Source organism: Corythoichthys intestinalis, chromosome 1 (genome assembly GCF_030265065.1).
Source record: "Corythoichthys intestinalis isolate RoL2023-P3 chromosome 1, ASM3026506v1, whole genome shotgun sequence".
Lineage (NCBI taxonomy): Eukaryota > Metazoa > Chordata > Actinopteri > Syngnathiformes > Syngnathidae > Corythoichthys > Corythoichthys intestinalis.
The window spans coordinates 76,552,935-76,576,976 of NC_080395.1; the positions used below are offsets into that span (position 1 = coordinate 76,552,935).

The window sequence follows — 24,042 nt, forward strand, 5'->3', positions numbered from 1 at the left end:
GCCTGCGAAGGAATGTCACAAAAATAATAGAATGTATACATAAATTGATGTATGCGGGGTGTCCAGGGAAGTTGTATGCATCCTTTTGCAGCTGGAAACTGGATATGTTTAAATCCGAACGGAGGCGCCGTGGGTGGTCTGGGGCGGGGATTGATCGGGGCCCTGACACTTCTCCCGCCCTGCGGCCGGTGGTTCTGGTGGGTGGGGCCACGCCCGCGGGAGCCTGCCTCTTAACTCACGCGCTTTTCACTCCGGCACTGTAAATATCTTTCACTCTGGCACTTACATGCTCATACATTTCTCCGGGGAGAGTTGGGACGGGGCTTTACAGTCCCGGCCCGGCTCCCCCCTGTTTTTAATGCACCACACACCAAGGTTGTGGGATGGTTGGGACCTGTTGGGGGGGGGGTACCTCACGGTTGCCCCCTCACGACAGGCCCCGCCATCCCTGCACCTTTTTTAAATGCACCACACACATCATACTCCACAGGAGAGCTCCGGCAAAGGGCAGTGGGACGGGCGGCTGGGCAGAAATCCATGCTGCGGTCCCACTGCCCCAAGCCAAGCTCTCCTATTTTAATGCATACATTGCACTACCCTCCCCTCACAATCCCAACACGGTGCTGGGTGATGGCTGCCAGCCGGGAACCTGGCAGCCACAGTAATAGGGTGGTAGGTGGGTCCCACACTTTTTCCTCATGGCGTGGCTCCTGGGGTGTGGCCTCCCCTCTGCCTGAGCTGTCAGCCGCGGGAGTGGGGTGGGGGGGTCGGGGCTCCGATCTTGCATCGCCCCGTGGCAGTTCCTCGGCGTTCTCCTGCCTCCGCCTTCCCCTCTTCTCTGGCTGGGCATCCGCCCTGCGCTCTGTCGCGGGTCGCTGGCTGGGCGCCGGTGTATCAGCAGGGTGTTGCCTGCACCGGCGGGGGGCCCTGCCCTGCCTTGGTCTAAGTGGGCTGCTGGGGTTCCCGTGGCGTGCCGTGCCGGTTGGGGGGCTGCGGCTGTGGCTCGTGGCCCGGGTGGGCGGGCGGGGGTGGGGATGGATGTGGGGTTGGTGGTGCGTCCCCTCCTGCCATCCCTGAAGGCCGGTTGATGGGTGCGCGGGTGGCCCGGGGGACCACCCTGGATCCTGGAGGAGGGGGGGGGGGGGGCGATGGCTCCCTTGCTGGGCTGCGGGAGGATGTATGGGCTGCGCTGGACCCCCCGACCCCCTGCAGGCCCTCCCTCCCCGGGCTGGCTGGGTGGGGGCCGTTGCCCTGGTTTGGCTCCCGCGCGGCTTCTCCGCCCGTCTGCGTGGCTGTCGCGCGTCCGGTGGGGCTCGCGTGCCGCGGTAGTGCATGCTCGGGTTGGGGGTCTTGGTGCCGGGATTGGCGATGGGGCGGCGTAGGGTTGGTCGCCAACGGGCTTACATTCATAAGAGATTCACATGATTACTGGGTTCTAGATCACAGAACTAATTTGTGTACACTCTACCTCTTTCAATCACTTAGCTTATAGACACCCCTGTCCCCCTCTTTCACTGGCCAATAGGCCCCCACATGGTGTAAACCGGAAATACATCTCGCTGACGATGGCACCAGCATATTAATAATTAGTCTAGATGTTCTATGTATTTCTTGTTGTTGTTTGTGTATGTTTCTTTTCTTTCTTCTCTTGTGTTGCTTTTCTTCTGTCCCCCCATAATCCCTTCCTGTTCGCTGCTTTGTCATAATAAAAAGGTATTTTGAATGATCACAATGGGAGTATATCAGATTCTCAATGTGAAACATTAAAACTGTTAAGACAACCCGGGCACTTAGACTTCCATTCTCTGTGTCAAACAGCTGAACAGGACAGGTTTTAAAAAGAAAAGAACCAGAGTGGTGTTCTGTTATTGGACTTCTGTGCTCGTCACGGTTTGTTCATAACAAACACTATGTTCAAACATAGGGGTGCCAAATGTGCACCTGGCACCAGGACACTGTAGGCCGCAATCGATGATTGACTTTGTAATCGTGTCATCGGACTTGCGGCCGCATGTTTTGGACACTCGGGTAAAGAGAGGGGCGGAGCTGTCAACTGATCACCACCTGGTAGTGTGTTGGCTCCGATGGCGGGGGAAGATGCTGGCCAGACCTGGCAAGCCCAAACGTATTGTGAGGTTCTGCTGGAAATGTCTGGCAGAATCCCCTGTCACAAAAAGTTTCAACACCCACCTCCGGCAGAACTTCTCCCTTGTCCCAGGGGAGGTGGGGGACATTGAGTCAGAGTGGGCCATGTTTCGCACCTCCATTGTTGAGGCGGCCAATCGGAGCTGTGTCCGTAAGGTGGTTGGTGCCTGTCGTGGCGGCAATCCCCAAACCCGCTGGTGGACACCAGCGGTGAGGGATGCCGTCAAGATAAAGAAGGAGGCCTATCAGGCCTTTTTGGCCTGTGGGACTTCGGAGGCAGCTGACGGGTACCGGCTGGCCAAGCGGACTGCGGCTTCGGCGGTCACCGAGGCAAAAACTCGGACATGGGAGGAGTTCGGCAAGGCCATGGAAAACGACTTTCGGACGGCTTCGAGGAAATTCTGGTCCACCATCCGGCGTCTGAGGAAAGGAAAGCAGTGCACCATCAACACTGTGTATAGTGAAGATGGTGTACTGCTGACCTCGTATCGGGACATCGTGAGTAGGTGGGGAGAATACTTTGAAGCCCTGCTCAATTCCACCGGCACGCCTTCCTTTGAGGAAGCAGAGTCTGGGGACTCCGAGGTGTGCTCTTCGATCTCTGGGGCTGAATTCACTGAGGTGGTTGGAAAGCTCCTCGGTGGCAAGGCCCCGGGGGTAGATGAGATCCACCCGGAGTTCCTAAAGGCTCTGGATGTTGTAGGGCTGTCATGGCTTACACGTCTCTACAACATCGCGTGGACATCGGGGACAGTGCCTCTGGATTGGCAGACCGGGGTGGTGGTCCCCCTTTTCGAGAAGGGGGACCGGAGGGTGTGTTCCAATTATAGAGGGATCACACTCCTCAGCCTTCCTGGTAAAGTCTATTCAGGGGTGCTAGAGAGGAGGGTCCATCGAGAAGTCGAATCTTGGATTTAGAAGGAGCAGTGTGGTTTTCGTCCCGGCCGTGGAACAGTGGACCAGCGCTACACCCTCGGCAGGGTCCTCGGGGGTGCATGGGAGTTCGCCCAACCAGTCTCCATGGGTTTTGTGGATCTGGAGAAGGCGTTCAACCGTCTGCCTCGGGGAGTCCTGTGGCGGTGCTCCAGGAGTACGGGGTACCGAGCCCTTGCGTAAGGGCTGTTCGATCCCTGTACGACCGATGTCAGAGTTTGGTCCGCATTGCCGGCAGTAAGTCGAATTCGTTCCCAGTGAGGGTTGGACTCCGCCAAGGCTGCCCTTTGTCACAGATTCTGTTCATAACTTTTATGGACAGAATTTCTAGGTGCAGCCGAAGCGTTGAGATGGTCCGGTTTGGTGACCTCAGCATTTAATCTCTGCTTTTTGCAGATGATGTAGTGCTGTTGGCTTCATCAAGCCGTGCCCTCCAACTCTCACTGGAGCGGTTCACAGTTGAGTGTGAAGCGGTTGGGATGAAGATCAGCACCTCCAAATCAGAGACCATGGTCCTCAGTCGGAAAAGGGTGGAGTGCCCTCTCCGGGTCGGAGATGAGATCCTGCCCCAAGTGGAGGAGTTCAAGTAGCTTGGGGTCTTGTTCACGAGTGACGGTAGAAGGGAGCGGGAGATCGACAGGCGGATCGGTGCAGCGTCCACATTACTGCGGACGCTGCACCGGTCCGTAGTGGTGAAGAAGGAGTTCAGCCGAAAGGCAAAGCTCTCAATTTACCAGTCGATCTACGTTCCTACCCTCACATATCTGTGGGTCGTGACCGAAAGAACAAGATCCCGGATACAAGCGACCGAAATGAGTTTCCTCCGCAGGGCGTCCGGACTCTCCCTTAGAGATACGGTGAGAAGCTCAGTCATTCGGGAGGGACTCAGGATCAAACCGCTACTCCTCCGCGTAGAGAGGAGCCAGCTGAGGTGGCTCAGGCATCTGGTTCGGATGCCTCCTGGACGCCTCCCTGGAGAGGTGTTCCGGGCAAGTCCCACCGGTGGGAGGCCCCAGGGACGACCCAGGACACGCTGGAGAGACTATGTCTCTCGGCTGGCCAGGGAACACCTCCGAATCCCGCCAGAGGAGCTGGTTGAAGTGGCTGGGGTTCTGGGCTTCCCTGTTAAAGCTGCTGCCCCCGCGACCTGACCCCCGAACAACGGAAGACCTGACCCCAGAACAAGCGGAAGAGGATGGATGGATGGATGGATGGATGGATGGATGGATGGATGGATGGATGGATGGAAGTAAGTAAGTAAGTAAGTAAGTAAGTAAGTTAGTTAGTTGGTTTACATACATGTTTTCTTATGGTAAATTGACACCAGATTCGCTACTGTTGTAGCTCAGGTTACACAAACTGTTCGGGGCCCTGTGCCTGCTGAAAGTTTTAGAAATGGACAGTGATGGGCCCTGATATTTAAAGTCCTCCAACATGAGAAACCGACGCGTGCACACACATTTGTTGTTTTTTTAAATATAGCTTTATTATTATTATTAACTTTATTGTTAATAATAACTTTTGTTCGTGACATCATCAGTAGGGATGGGAATTGATAGGATTTTTACGATCCCGATTCCATTATCGATATCGCTTAACGATTCGATTCTTTATCGATTCTCTTATCGATTCTAATTTGGGGAAAAAGAACAACAAACGTTTTGATTGGCATTGAGTTTGTTTAATCAGAACTCACAACCTTACAAACTCACAACGAGATCAAAAGAGGCCCAAAGCCTCAGTGTTAACTGTGGCAATAAGTGGCAAATACACAAGAATGTGTAACATTTTACTGAAACATTTACCTAATAGAAATAAAAAATATTGGTATATATTGGGAGATAGGTTGTTGTTCTGCGTTTGGCAATATGTGTTAAAGCAGAGGTCCCCAAACTTTTTCCTGTGAGGGCCACATAACTTTTCCCTTCTCTGATGAGGGGCCGGGGTCAGTTTGTAACAAAAAAAGTGTGACGATTGCAGAAGTGCATAAATGTAAAAAATTATTGTTTTTCAGAAAGCCGCAATCAAATAACCCTTTCTGGATGAAAGTAAATAAAATAAAAATAATAATATAATAATTAATAATAAAAACACTATTAATTAAATAGATAATAACCAAATAACCCGCTCTGAATTCTTCAAGGAAAAAGGCCAGGAAATAAATAACACGATTGAGGAAAAAAAAAATTCAAAATGGCCGGACCAAATGTGGAGGCGGGCCGTATTTGGGCCGCGGGCCGCAGTTTGGGCACCCGAAGAAATGCCGCATCCAAGCGAGTGAGCGTGCGAAGTGAGAGAGGGAAACACTTCTACAAGCCTACGTTCTTTGTTAATGTTAATATCCACAGAGGCAACGCCTGTATGTATAATCTTTTGTGCTGTTGTTGTTGTGTTTCCACTCGCGATCGGACACTTAAATCCAGTTGTGTAGTGGTTTGAACGATGTGCTAATGCTAGCGAACGAATGCTAACCATACTGTTATTAGCAGCTAATCATCGCTGATTTACGTTGATGCAAACCTGTTTGTTATTGGGGACGAAATTGATTTGTTTCATTTCTATTTTTAGTTTCACTCTTCAAGTGATGGTTGAATAAAGTCAGCAAATCATACCAACGTCTTCTGTATCGTCATTTCGGAGTTTAGCTAGCTGTATAGCTGTCTCGGTGAGGACAGTGCAGTCTATTCCCTCCCGATGCAGTTATCTCCACCTTGCAATGACTGCAAGTCGCTTTGTTGTAATTTTTCCTCGTGAAGTGAAGACACACTTTCGAGCGTTTGAAACTACGTGCTGTCATTGTTATGTTTATGGCTGCAATGCTCGTGCTTACCCGTCGTAACCTTTCATTTTCACACTCTTTCCTGGTGAAGTGTAGTCCAACTTTGGAGCGAGTGGTTCTTGGCGCCATGCTAGTTTGATGCGTCTGGACAACAAGACACGTCACGACGCAATATGCGTCTTTAGGAATCGTTAAAGGGATCGTTAAGGCTTTTTCATTGTGATGTCGAGGCCTCGAAACACTCGGAACCGGTTCCGAATTGGAATCGGATTTCGATTCCCATCCCTAATCATCAGTAGCTATTACATATGCATTTTTAAACACTCTCAAGAACAACTGGCACACTATTAAACAGGCATTTCTTAGGAGAGCATTTAAACTCCTCGGCCAATATGTATGGCGAATAATAAGGTTGGGCCTGTCGCGATAACAAATTTTAGTAGGCGCTAAACTGTCTCATAAATTAGTGCCGATGTGCAATATTATTGGCCATTTGTTTCAACCAATTCAACCACTAATGTAGTGACAATACATCGTAATAAATCACCCATTCAAATGCAATAAATTTTTATTCTTAATCACAATATATTAGATATAATACTTTTTATAAATCAAAATTATTCATTGCCGAACAGATTTTTCATAATGGGTGTCATTTTAAAGCTATTCTTCGGGTAAAATCTGAAGTATGTCAAATCCACTCCAGAAAATCTTTATTTACATGCTGAACATGATGTGCTTTTATTTTAAAATGTTCACCGGAAGTACATTTGCAAACCCGCTAACCATAAGCTTTACACTCAGTGGGGGAAAAAAAGTGCAACTCTATTTTCGTTATGCATGTAGTTTCATGTTTTAAGTGTCGCCTTTTAACCGTGAGTTTGCATTTAGGAGAAGAGTACCAATGTTTTATATCAGGCTAAACTGGTTAGTACATTGTCTTTTTTCAATTAGCCACAATGTAGCAAATCTAACATTTTACAATGTTTAATACAGATGTGTTTCCTTATTTTGTATGTGTGAACTGTAATTCTACAGTGTGTTGATGACCAATAAACATCTGCTAAAGGAACCGGAGTCTTATATGCAGTCAACACGCACGTTTGCCGAGTGCATGCAGCACACGCATACACACGCACGCACAAATAAATGCACGCACGCACACACACGGTGATAAATCGCAGCCGGTAAAATTGCAGCCTTCATTTTTATTAACCGTGCGATTAATTGACTTATTACATATCACGACAGGCTTACGTAACAAACCCCTCAGTTATAGGAACAATCGGTACCTTACACCAGTAGTTTGATTGACAGTCGGCATAGTGGAGGAGTGTGGTTTCAGCAAAGTCATCGGACACGCCTACAGAGTCTCAGAATTAAAAGGCCAAACCTTTTTTCTCAGTTTTTAATCAATTTTCTTACTCATGCAATTTTAGAGTGTTCAATCAGCCTGTTCTGATCTGCATGATTTTGGGATGTGGGAGGAAACCAGAGTCCCCGAAGAAAACCCACACAGGCACGGGTAGAACATGTAAACTCCACACAGGAAGGCCTTTGCCCGGGATTGAACCCTTGACCTATGAGGTGGATGTGCTAACCACTCAGCTACTGTGCAGTCTTATTAATTGTCAACAAGTCAAAAAGGTAAAGCGAGACTGAGCAGCCTTGCCTGCACTCTCGTTGGAGAAACATTTTTGTTAGCTCTCCATTGACCTTGATCGGTGCGATTGGATTGTCATAGAGTGCCTGGATGACCCCTATAAACTTATCCTGAAAGCCAGACTTGGCGAGAAAGACCCATCTAACAGAGTGAAATCCTTTCTCAGTGTTCGGACTCAAAATAAAGGACTGTATTTTCGCCATTTGGATTTGGTTTATAATAGGCCTGAACGATATATCGTTTAAACATCGCCATCGCGATGTGCGCATGTGCAATAGTCCCATCGCAAGGACGTGCGATAGTTTTTTAATTTCATTTTTTTTAATCCACAAACGTTTGTTTTGAGGAAGGAGAGGGAAAAAAAAGCGCACAGCTTCTCTTTCTCTCCAGCAAGTCATCGGCTCCTCCCCCTCCCCCTGCAACAGCGGAGTGGAGGGAGGAGGGGCCGAACAGCAGAGCGGAGGGAGGAGGGCCCGTTCTCAAAGTGAAAGCAAGCAATCAACACGTTGGAGGAGCAAGGAAGACTGTATCCAAAAGGAGTTTTGGAAGTATTTTGGCAAGAACAAGACTATAAGGGACAAAAAACAGCCCTGTCGACAGTGCCTCGCCATGGTTGCCTCAACAAGAAGTAATCTGTCAAACATGTGGGACCATTTAAAACGCAGGTATCTATGCATTCCTGCTACGAGCTCCCCATCAGAGGCTTTTTAGCACAGGTGGGAACATTGTTACGTGCCAACGTTATTGTCTCAAGCCTGCTATAGTGGATAAACTAATAGTCTTGGCCAAAAACCTATGAGACCCAGTTGAGAATTGCTGAGCAAGGAAGGTGGACGATATGCAGACAAATACATAACACAGCTGAAGGAATGTCTTTTCTTCTTTTAATGTGACAGCTATCAGGAAGGCAGGAAATTTGGGAGTTAAAATGGTTCTGTTATTCATCACAGTTATTTGCAGTTATTCAGTTCAATTATTTACAAGTTCAATTGAGTTTGTTTCTTTTATATTTAAATTTATTGTAAACCGTATTTTTCAAATAACTATATATAGTACAGCTGCACATAAAGTTTTGATACTTAATATTTTTGTTGAAATATTTTTACAACTTTGTTGCCGTTTTGCAGTTTTATATTGTTATATTTTGTGTAAACAACTCAGGGGACTAATGCACTTGCACTTTTATTAGTCAGATTTAATATTTAAGTTCAAATATGTTGACAACTTTGTTGTTTAACTGAGGTTTTTATGTATTGTTATAGTTTGTGAACTCTTTTGTCATATTTAATATTTTTGTTCAAATATGTTGACAACTTTGTTGTTTTACTGAGGTTTTTATTTATTGTTATAGTTTGTGAACAACTCTTTTATTTGTCATATTTAATATTTTTGTTCAAATATGTTGACAACTTTGTTGTTATTTTACAGAAGTTTTTATTTGTTATATTTTGTCAAAAACTAAGGGGACTAATGCACCTGCTCTTTTATTTATCATTTAATGTATTTGCTGCTGTTGAAGTGTAAAATATTGTATTCAATAAATGATCTATTTTGTGCAGACATGACTTCTGGATACCTTCATACAGAAATCTTCATCATTAACAAATTAAACGGTATTATATGAATACACTGTGGTCACGGTGTGTTATGTAAAGTATTTCCAAACAACTATTCAAGTCATTTAGTGAAAATTTCTTTAAAAAAGATAGATCTTTTTTTTTTAATATCGCAATATAATATCGCAATATATTGCAAACCTAAAAAAAATCGCAACAATAGTTTTTTCCAATATCGTTCAGGCCTAGTTTATAATATACAAAGTATAACCAATGTTATTGGATGTCAGTCTATGGTGAATGAAGCCGGTCTGCTCCAAAAGGATAAGGCAAGACACCATCTAATCTACAGGCAAATATGGATGCAAACAGTTTATAGTAGGCCTGCACAATATATCGTGAGATTAGTCCCGATCCAATACCGAAAAAAAGTTCGTTTTTTTTGGTAAATGGTGTTACACTTGAATAGCGCCTTTCCACCTTTAAGGCCATCAAAGCGCTTTACACTGTCTCCTCATCTACCTACTGGTGACGCAGCACCAGGAGTAACGTGGGGTTCAGAATCTTGCTCAAGGATACTTGGACGAGTTCATCGGGGGGGAGAATCGAACCCACAACCTCTCGGTTGGGGAACAACGACACTACCCATGAGCCACGCCACACCTCGATACTCACGTTACCGAAAACACTTTAGGCTGTGTACTAAGCTGAACGATGATTAACACGTTTGTTCCTTTGATCGCAGTGCTACCGAGGTGCCTCTGGCCAGATCAAAGCTACAAATCTGTCAAGTACCAAACGCCGGCTGCACTCATGACCAAGAAACTGGTCACATTGCATAGCAGGAGGGAGGGTGAGAGGCTGTGTGAGCATGAAGCAGAAAAATGTAAAACCTGACCCTTTTCACCAGATTCCAAATGGCGGAAAACACAGACAAGACTGAAAAAGCAGTTTCTCCTCTTGCACTCCTCTTTTAAAGAGACTACTGTATTTTAAGCCAGAAGAACAGTTCTGTTTGATAGAACAATACGTGTATATGCTGCCATAGCAGATTCATGGCACATTAAGCACATTTTTAATTGGTCCGTTTTACCCTGGAAACCCCCTTTTTTACAGAAGTCGTGCAACCACTTTTGTTTCAACCCAGCCATAAAACGAAGGTATTTAATTACATTTATTATTCAAAATGTTTGTCATTTTTAGGTTAGAATCATTAATTGATGTCTAATGTTTTGTTAAAAAAAAATTATTCACTCGCGCACTTTTATACATTTAAACAAATTACTTCACGATGAAAAAAATGGCGTCTGTAAAAAAGTCACGGATCTCTACCTCATAACTATTGCTTAATTGATTTTTTCGTTAGTGTCGCATTTTCCCCAATATTTTAGATGATAATCGATCCAAAGGGGGGAAAAAAAGTTTAAAAAGGGGTAAATATATGAAAAAGAAAATCTCGACGACTCCTTGATGTCTGCGATTTTTGCATCGCGACCCTTGTTATAGTACCATGTTTCACCCATAAAATCCCCCAAAAACCCAGCTGTGGCCATTCACAGCTGTATCTTGACACTCGGTGATACATGCTACATGGAGTTTTTGGATCAAAACAAGGTAAGTACGCGATAATACCTCGTTAAAGTCATGCTGTCTTTAATTCTGCTCTCGAGTGCTCTCACCTCCAGATGGGGAATTGCTGTTTAAAAAAAAAAAACCAATTTTTAAATGCCCCCCTGTTCAAAATTTTTTGTCCCCCAGAAAATTGAGATTTTAGGCTTACCAAAGATGTACAGTATCACACATGCATATCGGACAATTTTGAAAGTTGGCCAAATTGGGGGTTTTAGAGCGGAACTTAACTTTCACTAGTTGTAATAGTCATCTTCAGGCTCGCTTATCCTCATGAGTGTCACGAGTATGCTAACTGCGGGCAGGCGGCAAAGTACAACCTGAACTGGTCGCGACAAACAACCTTTTGCGTTCGCACTCGAAGCTTGGGACAATTTTGGAATGTCCAATCAGCCAATCATTTATGTTTTTGGAGGAGGAAACTGGATTACCAGAATACTTACACAGGCACAGTAGAACCCGGAATTGAACCTTTGAACTCAAGAGATTTCTAACCAACCACTCAATCACGCACCACCATCTCGTTGTGAAATTTGAAGGAAAAAAATGTCAAGTCTTACTGATAAAAAATAAGAGTGAATATTAGAACTACAAAGGGGGTTTACAGTTTTAAACAAAATAATTCCACAACACAACTTCACCTTTTGTTGAACTTTTTTTCGTGCGCTCGTATCCATGTCCTTCACTGGTTCTGGCTCTGGTGATGGAGTTACCCCTTCACCTAACTTGTCATGGTGGCAATCAGTGTTGACTTGCATAGTGGAGGGTGAGTAGGTAAAAGCAGAAGGTGAAACAGATGGACTAGAAGAGGCAGAAAAAGCACATATGTGGTGTGGAGGGGAAGACGTAGAACCTCTGGCTGGAAGAGCTGTTGATTCATCGTGAAGATGCATCCCATCATTTCGTAGCATTTCATTCTCCGATGCAAGTTCTTGACGTTCCCGACGAACGTTAGTCAGCTCCTTGGTCAAGGCGTCAAGCCTCTGCCTTAATTGGCGGACATCATCACGTGCACGGTTACGCTCTGCACGAACCTGGGAAAAAGTTCTCTCATCAACTAAAAAGCTCATTTGCACATGTTCACACATACTGTATTAGAAATATTACACATATAGTGTATCACAACAGTGAGTACACCCCTCGCATTTCCGCAGATATTTAAGTACATCTTTTCACGGGACAACACTGACAAAATGACACTGACACAATGAAAAGTAACTATTATATAAGCTGCACACAGACTAATCTATTTTCCCCTCAAAGTAACTCAAAATATAGCCAATAAATCAAGATAAAATGTTTTCAAATAATGTTTCGAACAATATATATTCTTGAATTAAGAACATTTCTGACAAACAAGTTTTTATAAGATTAAATGGAGAAACATGTTGCTTAAAATAAGTCTGTTCAGCTTATTTTCATCCAGCTATTTTTCTTATTTCAAGAAATCTGTCAAATTTACTTGAAGCAATAGCAGATAATTTCACCTACCGGTATTTCTAGTAGATTTACACTGAAAATAAGGGAATTTAAGGTTGTTGTTTTTTGTCAGTTTTAAGGAGCCTTTGTTTTATAAAACTACTAAAGAAACATTTTGAAAACTTCCAGGATAAATGTCTGGAATTTATTAGCAAATTTAAATTGTATTATTTGAACACAAATTGTATTAAGATACACAAGAAATTAGGGCTGCAGCTATAGAATATTTTAGTAATCGAGTAATCGACTGAAAATTCTATCAATTAATCGAGTAATCAGATAAAACGTATATTTTTAGGTGAAGAGCAATTAGAAATATGGACCCCAATCACCAACGTCACACAATCACGTGATCGCTGTATTGTGCTGCCATATTGTCCATCATTGTGTGTCCGTATTGTCAATGATCGTAGTTTCTAAAGTTGGATTCACTTGCAAATTATGGAAGCCCCGGTGCTTTCAGACGCTGTAAACTCATTGGATGAGTTGCATAAAAGCCGTTATTTGGAAAAGCTTTGGTCAATCCAGTCACCAGATCCATATTTGATACCCAAATCGATGTTTCCTCCCGTCCGGTCCCGTCCCGTGCAAAAACCTCCAGTCATACTCCAGTTGATGTTACAATGAGGCGTCGGGTACCCAAATCGGCACCGGCCCGAATATAAACCGACATTTGGGCAGCTGAGCGTCACCATTGTCATGATTGCAAAATGAAACTTGATCCGCGGTTCGACAACGGGCCGCTGTGTGCCGAAAAATAGCCGCCCCGCGTGAATTGTTCCCCATGACGGGAGCGCTTATTTATAACGCTTTATTGAAGTGAAAACATCAAATGTTTTTATTGACGCATTACAGTTAGTGATGCACGATAATGCATTTTTCAACCGATACCGATAACCGATAATTTCCTCCTCATTCCAACCGATAACCGATAATGTCAAGCCGATAATTCTATTAAAAGATTTATGTAAAATTTTAAAGTATACACAAAAGAAAATATTACTGTGCAAAAATATAATTTATTGCTCTTTTTTTCAACATAAAGTATGAACAAGTCGTCAATTCAAACATCTAAATAATGACAGATTGTCTGACATTGTGTAATGGTAAACCTTTGGCAACAATTACAGAGTAAATACCTAAGTTACACAAAAATGCGTTTAAAAGTAAGCCATTCCTAACATATATAACATTAATCCGCTGCAAAACACACCTCCTTAAAACTAGTCAGTTTTAAGTGTAAATCTATTGGCAATAAGTCAAATTATCTGCGATCGCTTCAAGTGTATTTCTCTCAGATTTCTTGGAAGAAAAATAGCTAGCTGAAAATAATCTTAAGAGCCTTGTTTTAAGCAATACATTATTATACTTAATCCTAAAAAAAAAAAAAAAAAAAGCTTCAAGAAGGAAAGATTTTGAATAATATTTGTGGCTACAGAATATTGATTTAAGAATTTGATTATCTACTGTGACTGTAATTGAGCAGACAAATAAGTTAAATAATTTGAAAAGTGATTGCTAATGTTATATGCTTTGTTGCACACTGTGAAAATGATTACCTCAAAAGAGCGAGATGTCATGTACCCATTCTGCAGCGCTTTGTTTACATTTGCGGCTTTCACGACATTTGCGTTACAGCAGCTAAACTGCTACACGGCAGTACTATTTGGACGGAGTTGGAGCTCGCATCCGCGTGCGTGTTGTTTTGTGCCGGAGTTTTATTAAACTGAAAATAAAGGCAGCGTTACAAAGTCATCTGACCGCTCGTCATTTCACATTCTGAATGCATTATTGACTGGCTGACTTCGTTTTCTCCATGTTTAAATGATCTTATAACCACTGTGCCGTCATGATAAGCTTGCTTATCGGACATCACTTTTTCATGAAGAATGGTGGTCGTATAAACTGCATTATTTCTTTTATCCAGGGCTTTGGTTCTCGGGTCATTAAGGTGAAAAAAAACAAAAAAAACACGTGTCTTGTCTCGGCGGCGGCGGCAGCTACATTCGTACCGGATAATCCGCCCGCCCTGGCCGGTTCGCCGCGGCGTATTCGGGTCCTGGCTCTGCTCGCACGCCGTGGGGGAACGCTCGAGAAACCGGGGTGTTCGCCGGAGGTCCAGAGGCCGGGGAACCGGGCTTGGCCCGCCCCGCCTATGGCGAGGCGGCGGCGGCCTGCCGGACTGGCCAGAGCGGCGGGCTCCGTCGGAAGACGGCTACTTGCCGACTATCGGTCTCCAGTAGTGCCGGTGTTAGCCTTACATGCGAATTTACCACCCGCCTTGGGCTGCATTTCCAAACAGCCCGACTCTGTATCGTCACAAGCCCTGTAGTTTAACTTAGTGTTTACAATAGCTTTAGCATTCCTGCTAGCAGCAGCCTCGTATTTGTTCCAAAATTCTTTATGATGCATTTTTAAATGGCTGCTGGGTTAGTGGTTTTGAATGAGGACGCGTTCTTTCTGCCTCGTGGAACTTATACGGTACATGTTTCACAGATGGCGAGAGCGTCGTTTTTTTAGTAACAGCCGCCATAATATTCAACTACTTCTTGTCTTGTAACTCCGCCTCCTCAACCGCTCCTCCCTCAGGGGCTTCAGAGAGGGGAGGGGTTGAGGAGGCGGTGTGCTGAATTCTTTGGTTGCGCACATTTGGAGGCAAAATCAAGTATATAATTATCGGATTGCATTATCGGTTTAATTTTTTTATTATCTGGATTATCTGTGTGACGTCATAATTGCCATTATCGGCCGATAATTATCGGTGACCGATATTATCGTGTATCTTTAATTACAGTAATGAATTTACGACTGTAAAATCAGTTTTAAATAAATAATTAAATTACACAAAATATTAGTACTGTATTTTAGTAACAAATCGTGGACTGGGCCACATCACCATCTTTGAACAGAAATGTATCAGTCTACAGGTTTTCACGACCATATCCCAATGACAATCACACAGGTATGACATTTATTAGTTCAAGCAGAGTAAAATAATACATATTCACAGTACATGATTTATTAGTTCAAGCAGAGTAAAATAATATATATTCACGGTACAAGAAAGTCGTTTCCGTGTGGGCGTTCCCGTCAGGGGGGACATTTCACGCGGGGTGGCTATTTTTCGGCACAACACCTGTTGTTGCATTCACCTTCTTGCTGCGCGACCGTGGCAACGAGTTTCGTAGTCTCCGTCTGATTATGTCTGCGATCGTGTTGGTCTCACGACTATTGATGTTTTCGCCACTGTCTGACGGAGACCGAGATAAACAAACTGGAGATGTCGATATGGGCAAAAAAATGCGCATCAGTATCGGATCGGCCGACACGGAAACATTTCGATCCAGACTTCCGATCCAATTTTTTTTTTTCAAATCCGGTCCGGGTTTTCCAGCGCACCGATATACATAAGCCATTACAGTTTTTGCTTCGGTTTCCCTAAAATCCGGTCCGCATTTTACGGCACACCTTCAACAGACTACATTTACATTACCGTCTCCCAATTTACCGAGAGACTTTATCGGTAAAAATGTCAGCTGTGTGGGATCATTTCACCTTAAAGGACAACAAAGACGAAGAGGCAGAGTGCAACATATGCCACAATGAAGTCAAGCATGGTGGTAAAGCTGTAAGAAGTTTTAATACAACCAACCTAATCAAGCATTTAGCGAAATACCACCACAAACAATATGAGGAGTATGTTAAGAAAACCCAAGACAAAAAGAAAGGTCCTACGCAACTAACACTGGCAGAAACTTTTGCTATGCATGACAAACTGGGACTCGACAGTCCCAAAGCCCCGGGAATAACAAGAGTCATTGCCGAAGAATTCATTCTGGATGACGAGCCATTATCTCTCGTGAGTAAAAGACGCACCATCCAACACTTTTATGCTGCATTCCAGAGAAGTGGGAAGTCGGATTTATCCCACTCGGAGGTCGGATACCAGTTCCGACCTCAAAGCGTTCCAAGCAAATGTAAACAACAAAGATGAATGATCGCGACGAGGTGTTTTTTATTTTGGCCATCCAAAGACATTTTGACCTCCACCGAACCTGCCTTCCTATAAGCGATTAAATAGTAGAGGAAAAACGACGGCTGCGTTATTGCCCACACTGTAAACTGCCTTTTTTTTTTTTGATACATCCTTTGCTGATCGTCAATATAAAAACATAGCACAACAAAGATAATTCACTGTATGAGAAAAAAATACATGGCGTCTCAAATAAACTTGATTTACTTCATTATTGTGTTATCATTCAATACGTTTTCTTGAACACCATTTTGTTCATTGACGTCAGATTGAAACAACTTGGAAGTCGGGGTAGTTATTTTTTCTCCGACTTCGCGACTTGGACCTCCCAGTTCGAGTGGCGTTCCAATGATATTTTCCTAGTCGGAGGCCGGAAAAGTCCGACATCATCTTTGTTGTGCTATGATTTTATATTGACAATCAGCAAAGGGTGTAACTAAAAAAAGGCAGTTTACAGTGTGGGCTATAACACAGCCGTTGTTTTTCCTCTACTATTTGATCGCTTATAAAGGAAGGCAGGTTTGCTGGAGGTCAAAATGTCTTTGGATGGCCAAAATAAAAAAAAACACCTCGTCGCGATCAGCCATCATTGTTGTTTACATTTGCTTGGAACGCTTTGAGGTCGGAACTGGTACCATCCGAGTGGGATAAATTCGACTTCATTCGAATTCACTTCTCTGGAATGCAGCATAAACGTCATGCTTGTCTAATAGATATCATATGTATATAGAACTAGATGCAAAATGACAGACTCGACGCCGTTGGCAACACTGAAAACTACGTGCGTTAGTAAACAGCCGCCATCTTAAAGCAGGAGACTTCCCTTGTAGGCTGTTGTATTGAACCTTCCAAGCGAACCTAATTAACTTTTTATCTAAAATACTCCTAAATCGACAAAATCTTGACTTGAATCTATCTTCAAAACCATTTTAAAACTTTCTCATGTCAAAAATAGACAGAAGGGAAATTATGGAATAACGGGAGCAATTTTAACAACTTTAACAGTTGATTCGCAAAATTAAATGAATTGAATGTAGTTTAAAGCTGCTGATACAGAATGGGGACTTGAGTATTTTATTTACTGTTTTAAAATGTTAACTTGATACTTAAATAGTCGTTTATTTAAACCTGAGAGGCTTGTTATACAATTTTTGTAACTAATGCACGAAACATTAAAAGCATCTAATAGCTTGGGAAGTTTGTGGGATTTTCCACTGACAGTTTACAATATTATTTGCACGTTTTACTGACTGACTATGCCATTTCTGTTTGTTATTTAGAATGTTTTGTGTTTGTCACTGAATAAACAGGTCAGTTTCTTGTTACCAACCATTGTGTGTTATTCAAACTCACCTAATTGAGCTGGCTAGTTGTTATCAAGAGTACTAAAACCCTTTTCAACATGAGTCTGACAACTAAGTAAGGAGGCTAAATAACTTTAAACTTTAATACATGCTCAGATAGGCCGGTATCGGTATCGGCCAGTATCGGTATCGGATCAGAAGTGCAAAACAATATCTGTATCGGAAGTGCAAAAACCTGGATCGGGACATCCCTAAAACAAACCGTGCTGCTTTAGAGATTTGCCCTTTTAACAATGGGCACACAAATGACCGTTTATCTTCTCTGTTACTGCAACCAACCGCCACACATGCCTTTACCATTTTGATTAATCAATGTTAACGATTGTCAGGAAGGTTTTGGGGTTCGTTTGCTAGGTGGTGATTCCTTAGACAAGCAGAAAAACACGCAGTAATAGGAGGAATGTACGTAGCGGTAATATGTAAACACGACGAGCTGACGGACAATATGGCGGCACCAGTCAGGGGGGCGGAGTTGTGACGTCACGTGAATGGGGTCTATACATGAGAAAACAAGACATTTCATCTCATATTGAACCATTTTCAGTCAATCAATGTCTTTATTTTCGATGTACATTGTTGAAAACAGCCAACAATTGCATCTCAGATGTAACTAGAATAAAACAAAAGACTAATTCACTGCTTTCACTCAAAAAACTTAGATCTTATAGAAAAAAAAATACATATATATTAGGGCTGTCAAAATTATCGTGTTAACGCACGGTAATTAATTTTTTAAATTAATCACGTTAAAATATTTGACGCAATTAACGCACATGTCCCGCTCAGAAAGTATTCTGCCTTTTGAGAAGTTTTACAGCAAGGCTTTTTGTCCTGTCCAACAGCGAACTCTTGTGGTCGCTTTGCGACATGGTTTATTGTTTTCTTGCCAGTTCATTATGGCTGCACGACGTCTCGGGCTGATAATGTTGTGCTTATGTGATCCTTGGACAAGATTTGTCCGTAAGTATGGTTGTTGTAAAGAATGTACATATTATGTTAGTAAGCGAAATGTTATATTTTTTGTATGAGACGTTTTTGTTTATGTTTAGTGAACATGTATAGCGTGCTAAGCTAACATTGTTGCTATTGCAATGCTTGTGTACTTTTATTTTGTAGTTTTACGACGGTCTAAAGAGGACAATGGTTTGAGGCCATTTTATTAATAAATCAGATGAAAAAGGAAGAAGTCTAATTATTAAGGCGTCGTTCACTAGCTGTCTAGCTTTGGAAAAAGTAGACGCTTTGGAGTGAGGACAGCATAGACAGATTTAAATGACAGTAGAGTGAAATGCCCACTACAGTCCTTATGTACCGTATGTTGAATGTATATATCCATCTTGTGTCTTATCTTTCCATTGCAACAATTTATTTTACAGAATTTATATATAATTTACAGAAAAATATGGCATATTTTATTGATGGTTTGAATTGCGATTAATTGCGATTAATTACGATTAATTAATTTTTAAGCTGTAATTTACTCGATTAAAAATTTTCAGCGGGGTGTCGCCTGCACCGGCGGGGGACCCTGCCTTGCCTGGGGCTGGGTGGGCCGCTGGGGGTCCCGTAGCGTGCCGTCCCGGTTGGGGGGCTGTGGCTGTGGCTCGTGGCCCGGGTGGGCGGGCGGGGGTGGGTGTAGGCGTGGGGTTGGTGATGCGTCCCCTCCTGCCATCCCTGAAGGCCGGTTGATGGGCGCGCGGGTGGCCCAGGGGACCACCCTGGGTCCCGGGGGGGGGGACGGTGGCTCCTTTGCTGGGCGGCGGGAGGAGGGATGGGCTGGCTGCGCATGGCCCCCCCATCCCCCCGCCCGCCCTCCCTCCCCGGGCTGGCTGGGTGGGGGCCGTGGCCCTGGGTTGGCGCCCGCGCGGTTTCTCCGCCCGTCTGCGTGGCTGTCGCGTGCCCGGTGGGGCTTGCGTGCTGCTGGATGTGTTAGGGCATGCTCGGGTTGGGGGTTCCGGTGCCGGGATTGGCGATGTGGCGGCGTAGGGTTGGTCGCCAACGGGCTTACTCATAAGAGATTCACCCGATTACTGGGTTCTAGATCACAGAACTGATTTGTGTACACTCTACCCCTTTCAATCACTTAGCTTATAGTCTTATAGACACCCCCACCCCCATTCTCCTCTTTCACTGGCCAATAGGCCCCCACATGGTGTAAACCGGAAATACATCTCGCTGACGATAGCACCAGCATATTAGTAACTAGTTTAGATGTTCAATGTATTTCCTGTTGTTGTTTGTGTATGTGTTTCTTTTCTTTCTTCTCTTGTATTTCTTTTCTTCTGTCCCCCCATAATCCCTTCCTGTTCGCTGCTTTGTCATAATAAAAAGGTATTTTGAATGATCAAAATGGGAGTATGTCAGACTCTCAATGTGAAACATTAAAACTGTTCAGAATCCAGGCACTTAGACTTCCATTCTCTGTGTCAAACAGCTGAACAGGACAGGTTTAAAAAAAAAAAAAAAATTAATCGTTTGACAGCCCTAATATATATATTTCCTACCTAAAAATGCCATTTCGCTTGATAACACACATCACTTAAAAGTTGTTTTTCCCACGTGTTTCAATTGATTTTCCATTTGTGTCAAGCTATTTTTAAGTTCTAGTTAAGTTTGAAATTAGTCTAAACTGTAAGTCCTGACAGGATTTTGAGTTTTTGCAGTGTTCAAAATTAATGTATGATACCTGCTGTATTGGAGCACATTAGGGACAAGTGCTACTTGGTGTTTTATCCAGCAATGACTACTGAGCTAAAATTGACAGTTAGCATTATTAAGTTTTTATTTTACACCCTCATCACTCTACAGCGCTATGTTTTCACAGATCAAATAAAGCCTGTATGTAAGACACGTTAGCCACACATCAACAGTGGTCATAATTAATAGAGACCTAGCCCTCCGCAGGGCTAACGTTACGTGAGCGAGTGACAGTAATGTTATTCTTATCTATTAGCGCTTAGAAGTCTACTGCTTTAAGATGGCAGCTGTTTACAAACGCTGCTGACTCTGTCATTTCGCATCTAGTTCAACATACATGTGATCTCTGAGACGCATCAGACGCTACCTGGTACCACCGTAGCATCATGCGGGCTAGTTTTTAGCAACGTCGGCATCGTTTGTAGCGGCTGTTGGCTGCGTTAAGTTTTTTTTTTTTTTTAATTGTTTCTTCTTCTACTCACGTGACATCAGCGCGTTGTCCCGCATTAAAAGTAGTCCGGGCAAAACGTGATGCTTAGAGCTGTCAAAATGAAACGATTACTCGAGGTGAATAAAATTACTCGGATAAGTTTTTAAACTCGAGTTGCTCGAGTATTCGTTTTAGCTCTACAAGAAATACAAACTTGTTAACTCATTTGCTCCCAGAACCGTATAAATACGTTCTATTTCCAAATGCTTCAGTGTCCCGATTACGTATTTATACGTCTTTTGCGTTTTTTTGTACAAGAAGCATCTAGAGCTTTCGATCTATCGCCAAAACAAAAAACAAGCCTCAAAACGCATTTTAAAGCAGTAAAACTGGCCACTGGAGGGCAGTAGTGCATTTGTTAAGAGCCCACAACTCAATTCAAACAGTACAACTTTATTAGGGAAGCTAGCAGAGCCCCTCCGCAGCTTGTTGCTCATGTCCACCGCACGCTCGAGGGTCCTGCACGGAAACGCGCACGGCCAAACCAGTTCCCCCCCAGGAACATAAGTTCCCCTGGTGAACGAGACAGTGGTCACCACAAAAAAAAGACTTTAAAAAAATCCATCTTTACGAGACAGTCGGCAATGAGGGAAAAGTTTAACCGCTGTCGCAGCCACCAAACGTCATCTCTCAGTTAGGTAAGTGTGAATAAATTGTTACTTTGCTATGAAAAGCTCTATTTGGCTGGTTGTTCATGTTATTTTGTAAAAGGAAAACATTATTCAGATGTTTGGGATGACACTGAAGCAAAAAATAGCCGTGTTAAAGTCAAAATTATGTTTGAAATTTTTGCGTTTACAAAAAGCTCATTTTCTCCGTTTTTTCATCAGAAATTGGAAAAATGCTCAAACTAAGCTATTTTCTAATGCTGATTTCTAAAGAATGAAATAACGTATGAACTTACTTTTTTTTTCTGCTGAAAGAAGAGAGTCTAATCTTTCTTTTGGTGGGTTCCATGTTTATATAGCAATAGAACAGAATTTTTTGTGGGCCGTGCAAAATCAGGCAAAATCCAGTAAAATGGCCGGGAGCGAAGGGCCTTGCTCCGGTGAAAATGGCTGGGAGTGAATGAGTTAATCATCTCTTCAGAATCCAGGAATGCAAAAAAAAATAAAAATATTTGTCTTAATACCACTCAAAATTGTCTGTCTAAAGCAGGGGTGGGCAAACTATTCCACAAAGGGCCGCAGTGGGTGCGGGTTTTTGTAGCAACCCATTAAGACGACACATTTTCACCAATCTGCTGTTTTAGAAGTGCAATCAGTTGATTGCAGTCAGGTGCTTCTCATTTCTGCTGAAAACTCACTGGTTATACTATCTGTGCTGGGTCAGTTGGAACAAAGACCAGGACCCACTGCGGCCTTCGAGGACCGGTTTGCCCACCCCTGGTCTAAAGTAATACAACAAAAAAACTTCTTAATCAGGGAATAAAAAAATAAAAAAATTAAAATGGAGCCTTCCTTCAGGAAAATCACTACTGCCTTTGTCCACAAGAGCAGCCAAACTCAAGTCATCAGCCAATCAAACGTGCGTTTGAGGAAAAAACATGGACTGGCACATTCAGTAAATGAAAAAGGGGTTAATCTGAAAATAATGAAAATAATTCACTTAATAATGGTAGGGTCAATTCTATCGTTACAGAATATCTAAATGACCTAGATAACTGAACACAATGCAAATAAGGTTGCTTAAAAGTTGGTGGGGACAATTTGACCATCCTGAAAAGTTGGTAGTGTTTTGTCCCTACCGTGTCTATGCAAACCTACGCCCTTGGCCCCCCCATAAAATTAATAAAACAAAAGCCACCAAGTACAGTTTGTCCTCAGTCGAAACGAAGCGAGAACTTAGGCTGCAGAAACACGCAACATGTTTAGGTTAAGGTCAGGAAATGTGACACGGCTCAAGCCATACGCAATAATGCATCTTTAAATGAGCTTTTCACCCAACCGATAGTCACCTACATCAATATTTTGAACCGATAAGAACTTTGACTATCCGACCCCTTCACAATGAATTCTATCTTTGCACGTATGGTACTATTTGGGGATATTTTCTGAAAAATCCAAATTCCAGAATGTCAGTCCCCCCCAAGTCATTACCCCCCCAAATACTTTAAAGTAAAAATAGTCCTATTTAAGTTTCAGACGCCAAGATAATATTCTTTTCATTTGGAGATTTTGATAAAGATTAGTCATCAAGTCTACTGAGTGTACTACTTCTTAATAATATGGTTGTCAACGATGTACCTTGCTCCATTTCTCTCTCCAATTTGCAGTGCAATCTGACCACCAGCGCATGGTTTTCTCCATCTGAGCCGCTCTGGCCCGGGCTTCCTCCAGCTCTCGCAGTCGCAGCTCTTCTCTGCTCTCCCAATCGGCCCCGGCGGCCTCGCCCATGATGCCCAAGGCTCCCAGGCCTCCAAGCCCCGGCGAAAGCAGAAGCGGAGGGCTGGAACTGGAAGTTTCTCTATTCGGGCTCGGGGCTAGCCCGACACTCTCTGTGGAACAAATCCTCCTATCCGACTCCATACCAAGCCTGCACAGTACTTCACCTCCTGTGGACTTGCTTTCCTCAGATAATTGCGGAGAGTGGTTCATAATCGGCGGTTAATCGGACACGAAGGTGTATGATGGGGTAGAATTTGATTGTGACGAGATCATCATCCACTTCGGTCACTCGTGAACCTAAACACAAAGACAGTAGCTTATGAGGAACAAAATATAAGATGCACAAAAACCTTCTGCTTTGCAATGTTCAGTTGCCTCTCCCGAGAACTCAACTTATATCGGGGACACAGGAGATCAGTCTCAAAAGTCCCAAAAAGATTCCAAATAACTCTGAAGCCCCTTTCACAAACATATGCCGCTAAATTCCCGTGTAAGGTGATGAGGGATTGACCTGCATCATTCCTTTCACGCATGTAGATATCCAGGGAATGACGCGGGTTGGACAATTTCACAGACTACTCCAATGTTGCCCACTGGTGCACTCTGTGCGGGGAGGCCTGCTGGCGTTATTTTATAACCCGTCACTTTTGGTCAGCATCGGCTGTCACATTCTGTTGGTCAAATCTTGTTTTGTTACAGAGGGAGCAGGGGGCTGCGAGTCACATCATCACTCGAATTTTTATCTCAATCTGAAGGGGTGCCATTTGTTTGTGCTGCGTTTGCGCTATTTTTGAGAAAGAATTGTTAATCTCAATTATGATAGCGGCACAAACATTTTTTTTCCCAAAATTTTCTTTAAATTTGCCTCTAATGGGTGGGCCAACTTC

General features: G+C 43.5%; 1 protein-coding gene across 4 annotated transcripts in view; it reads right to left on the reverse strand.

Moving 5' to 3' along the window:
- The window catches only part of LOC130921704 (coiled-coil domain-containing protein 102A-like), an 88,655-nt gene that overhangs the window by 53,591 nt on the left and 11,022 nt on the right, over positions 1 to 24,042 (reverse strand). For 2 of the 4 annotated variants that reach the window (XM_057845936.1, XM_057845942.1), the window contains exons 2-4: positions 23,015 to 23,452; positions 11,559 to 11,739; positions 11,347 to 11,456 (exon numbers count right to left, since the gene is read on the reverse strand). In XM_057845936.1, coding sequence (XP_057701919.1) covers positions 11,347 to 11,456; positions 11,559 to 11,739; positions 23,015 to 23,365 — 642 coding nt within the window. In that variant the 5' untranslated portion in view covers positions 23,366 to 23,452. Of the gene's footprint in view, positions 1 to 11,346; positions 11,740 to 23,014; positions 23,453 to 24,042 lie in introns of all 4 variants that reach the window. The other 2 variants (XM_057845920.1, XM_057845927.1) reach the window with 1 other exon arrangement.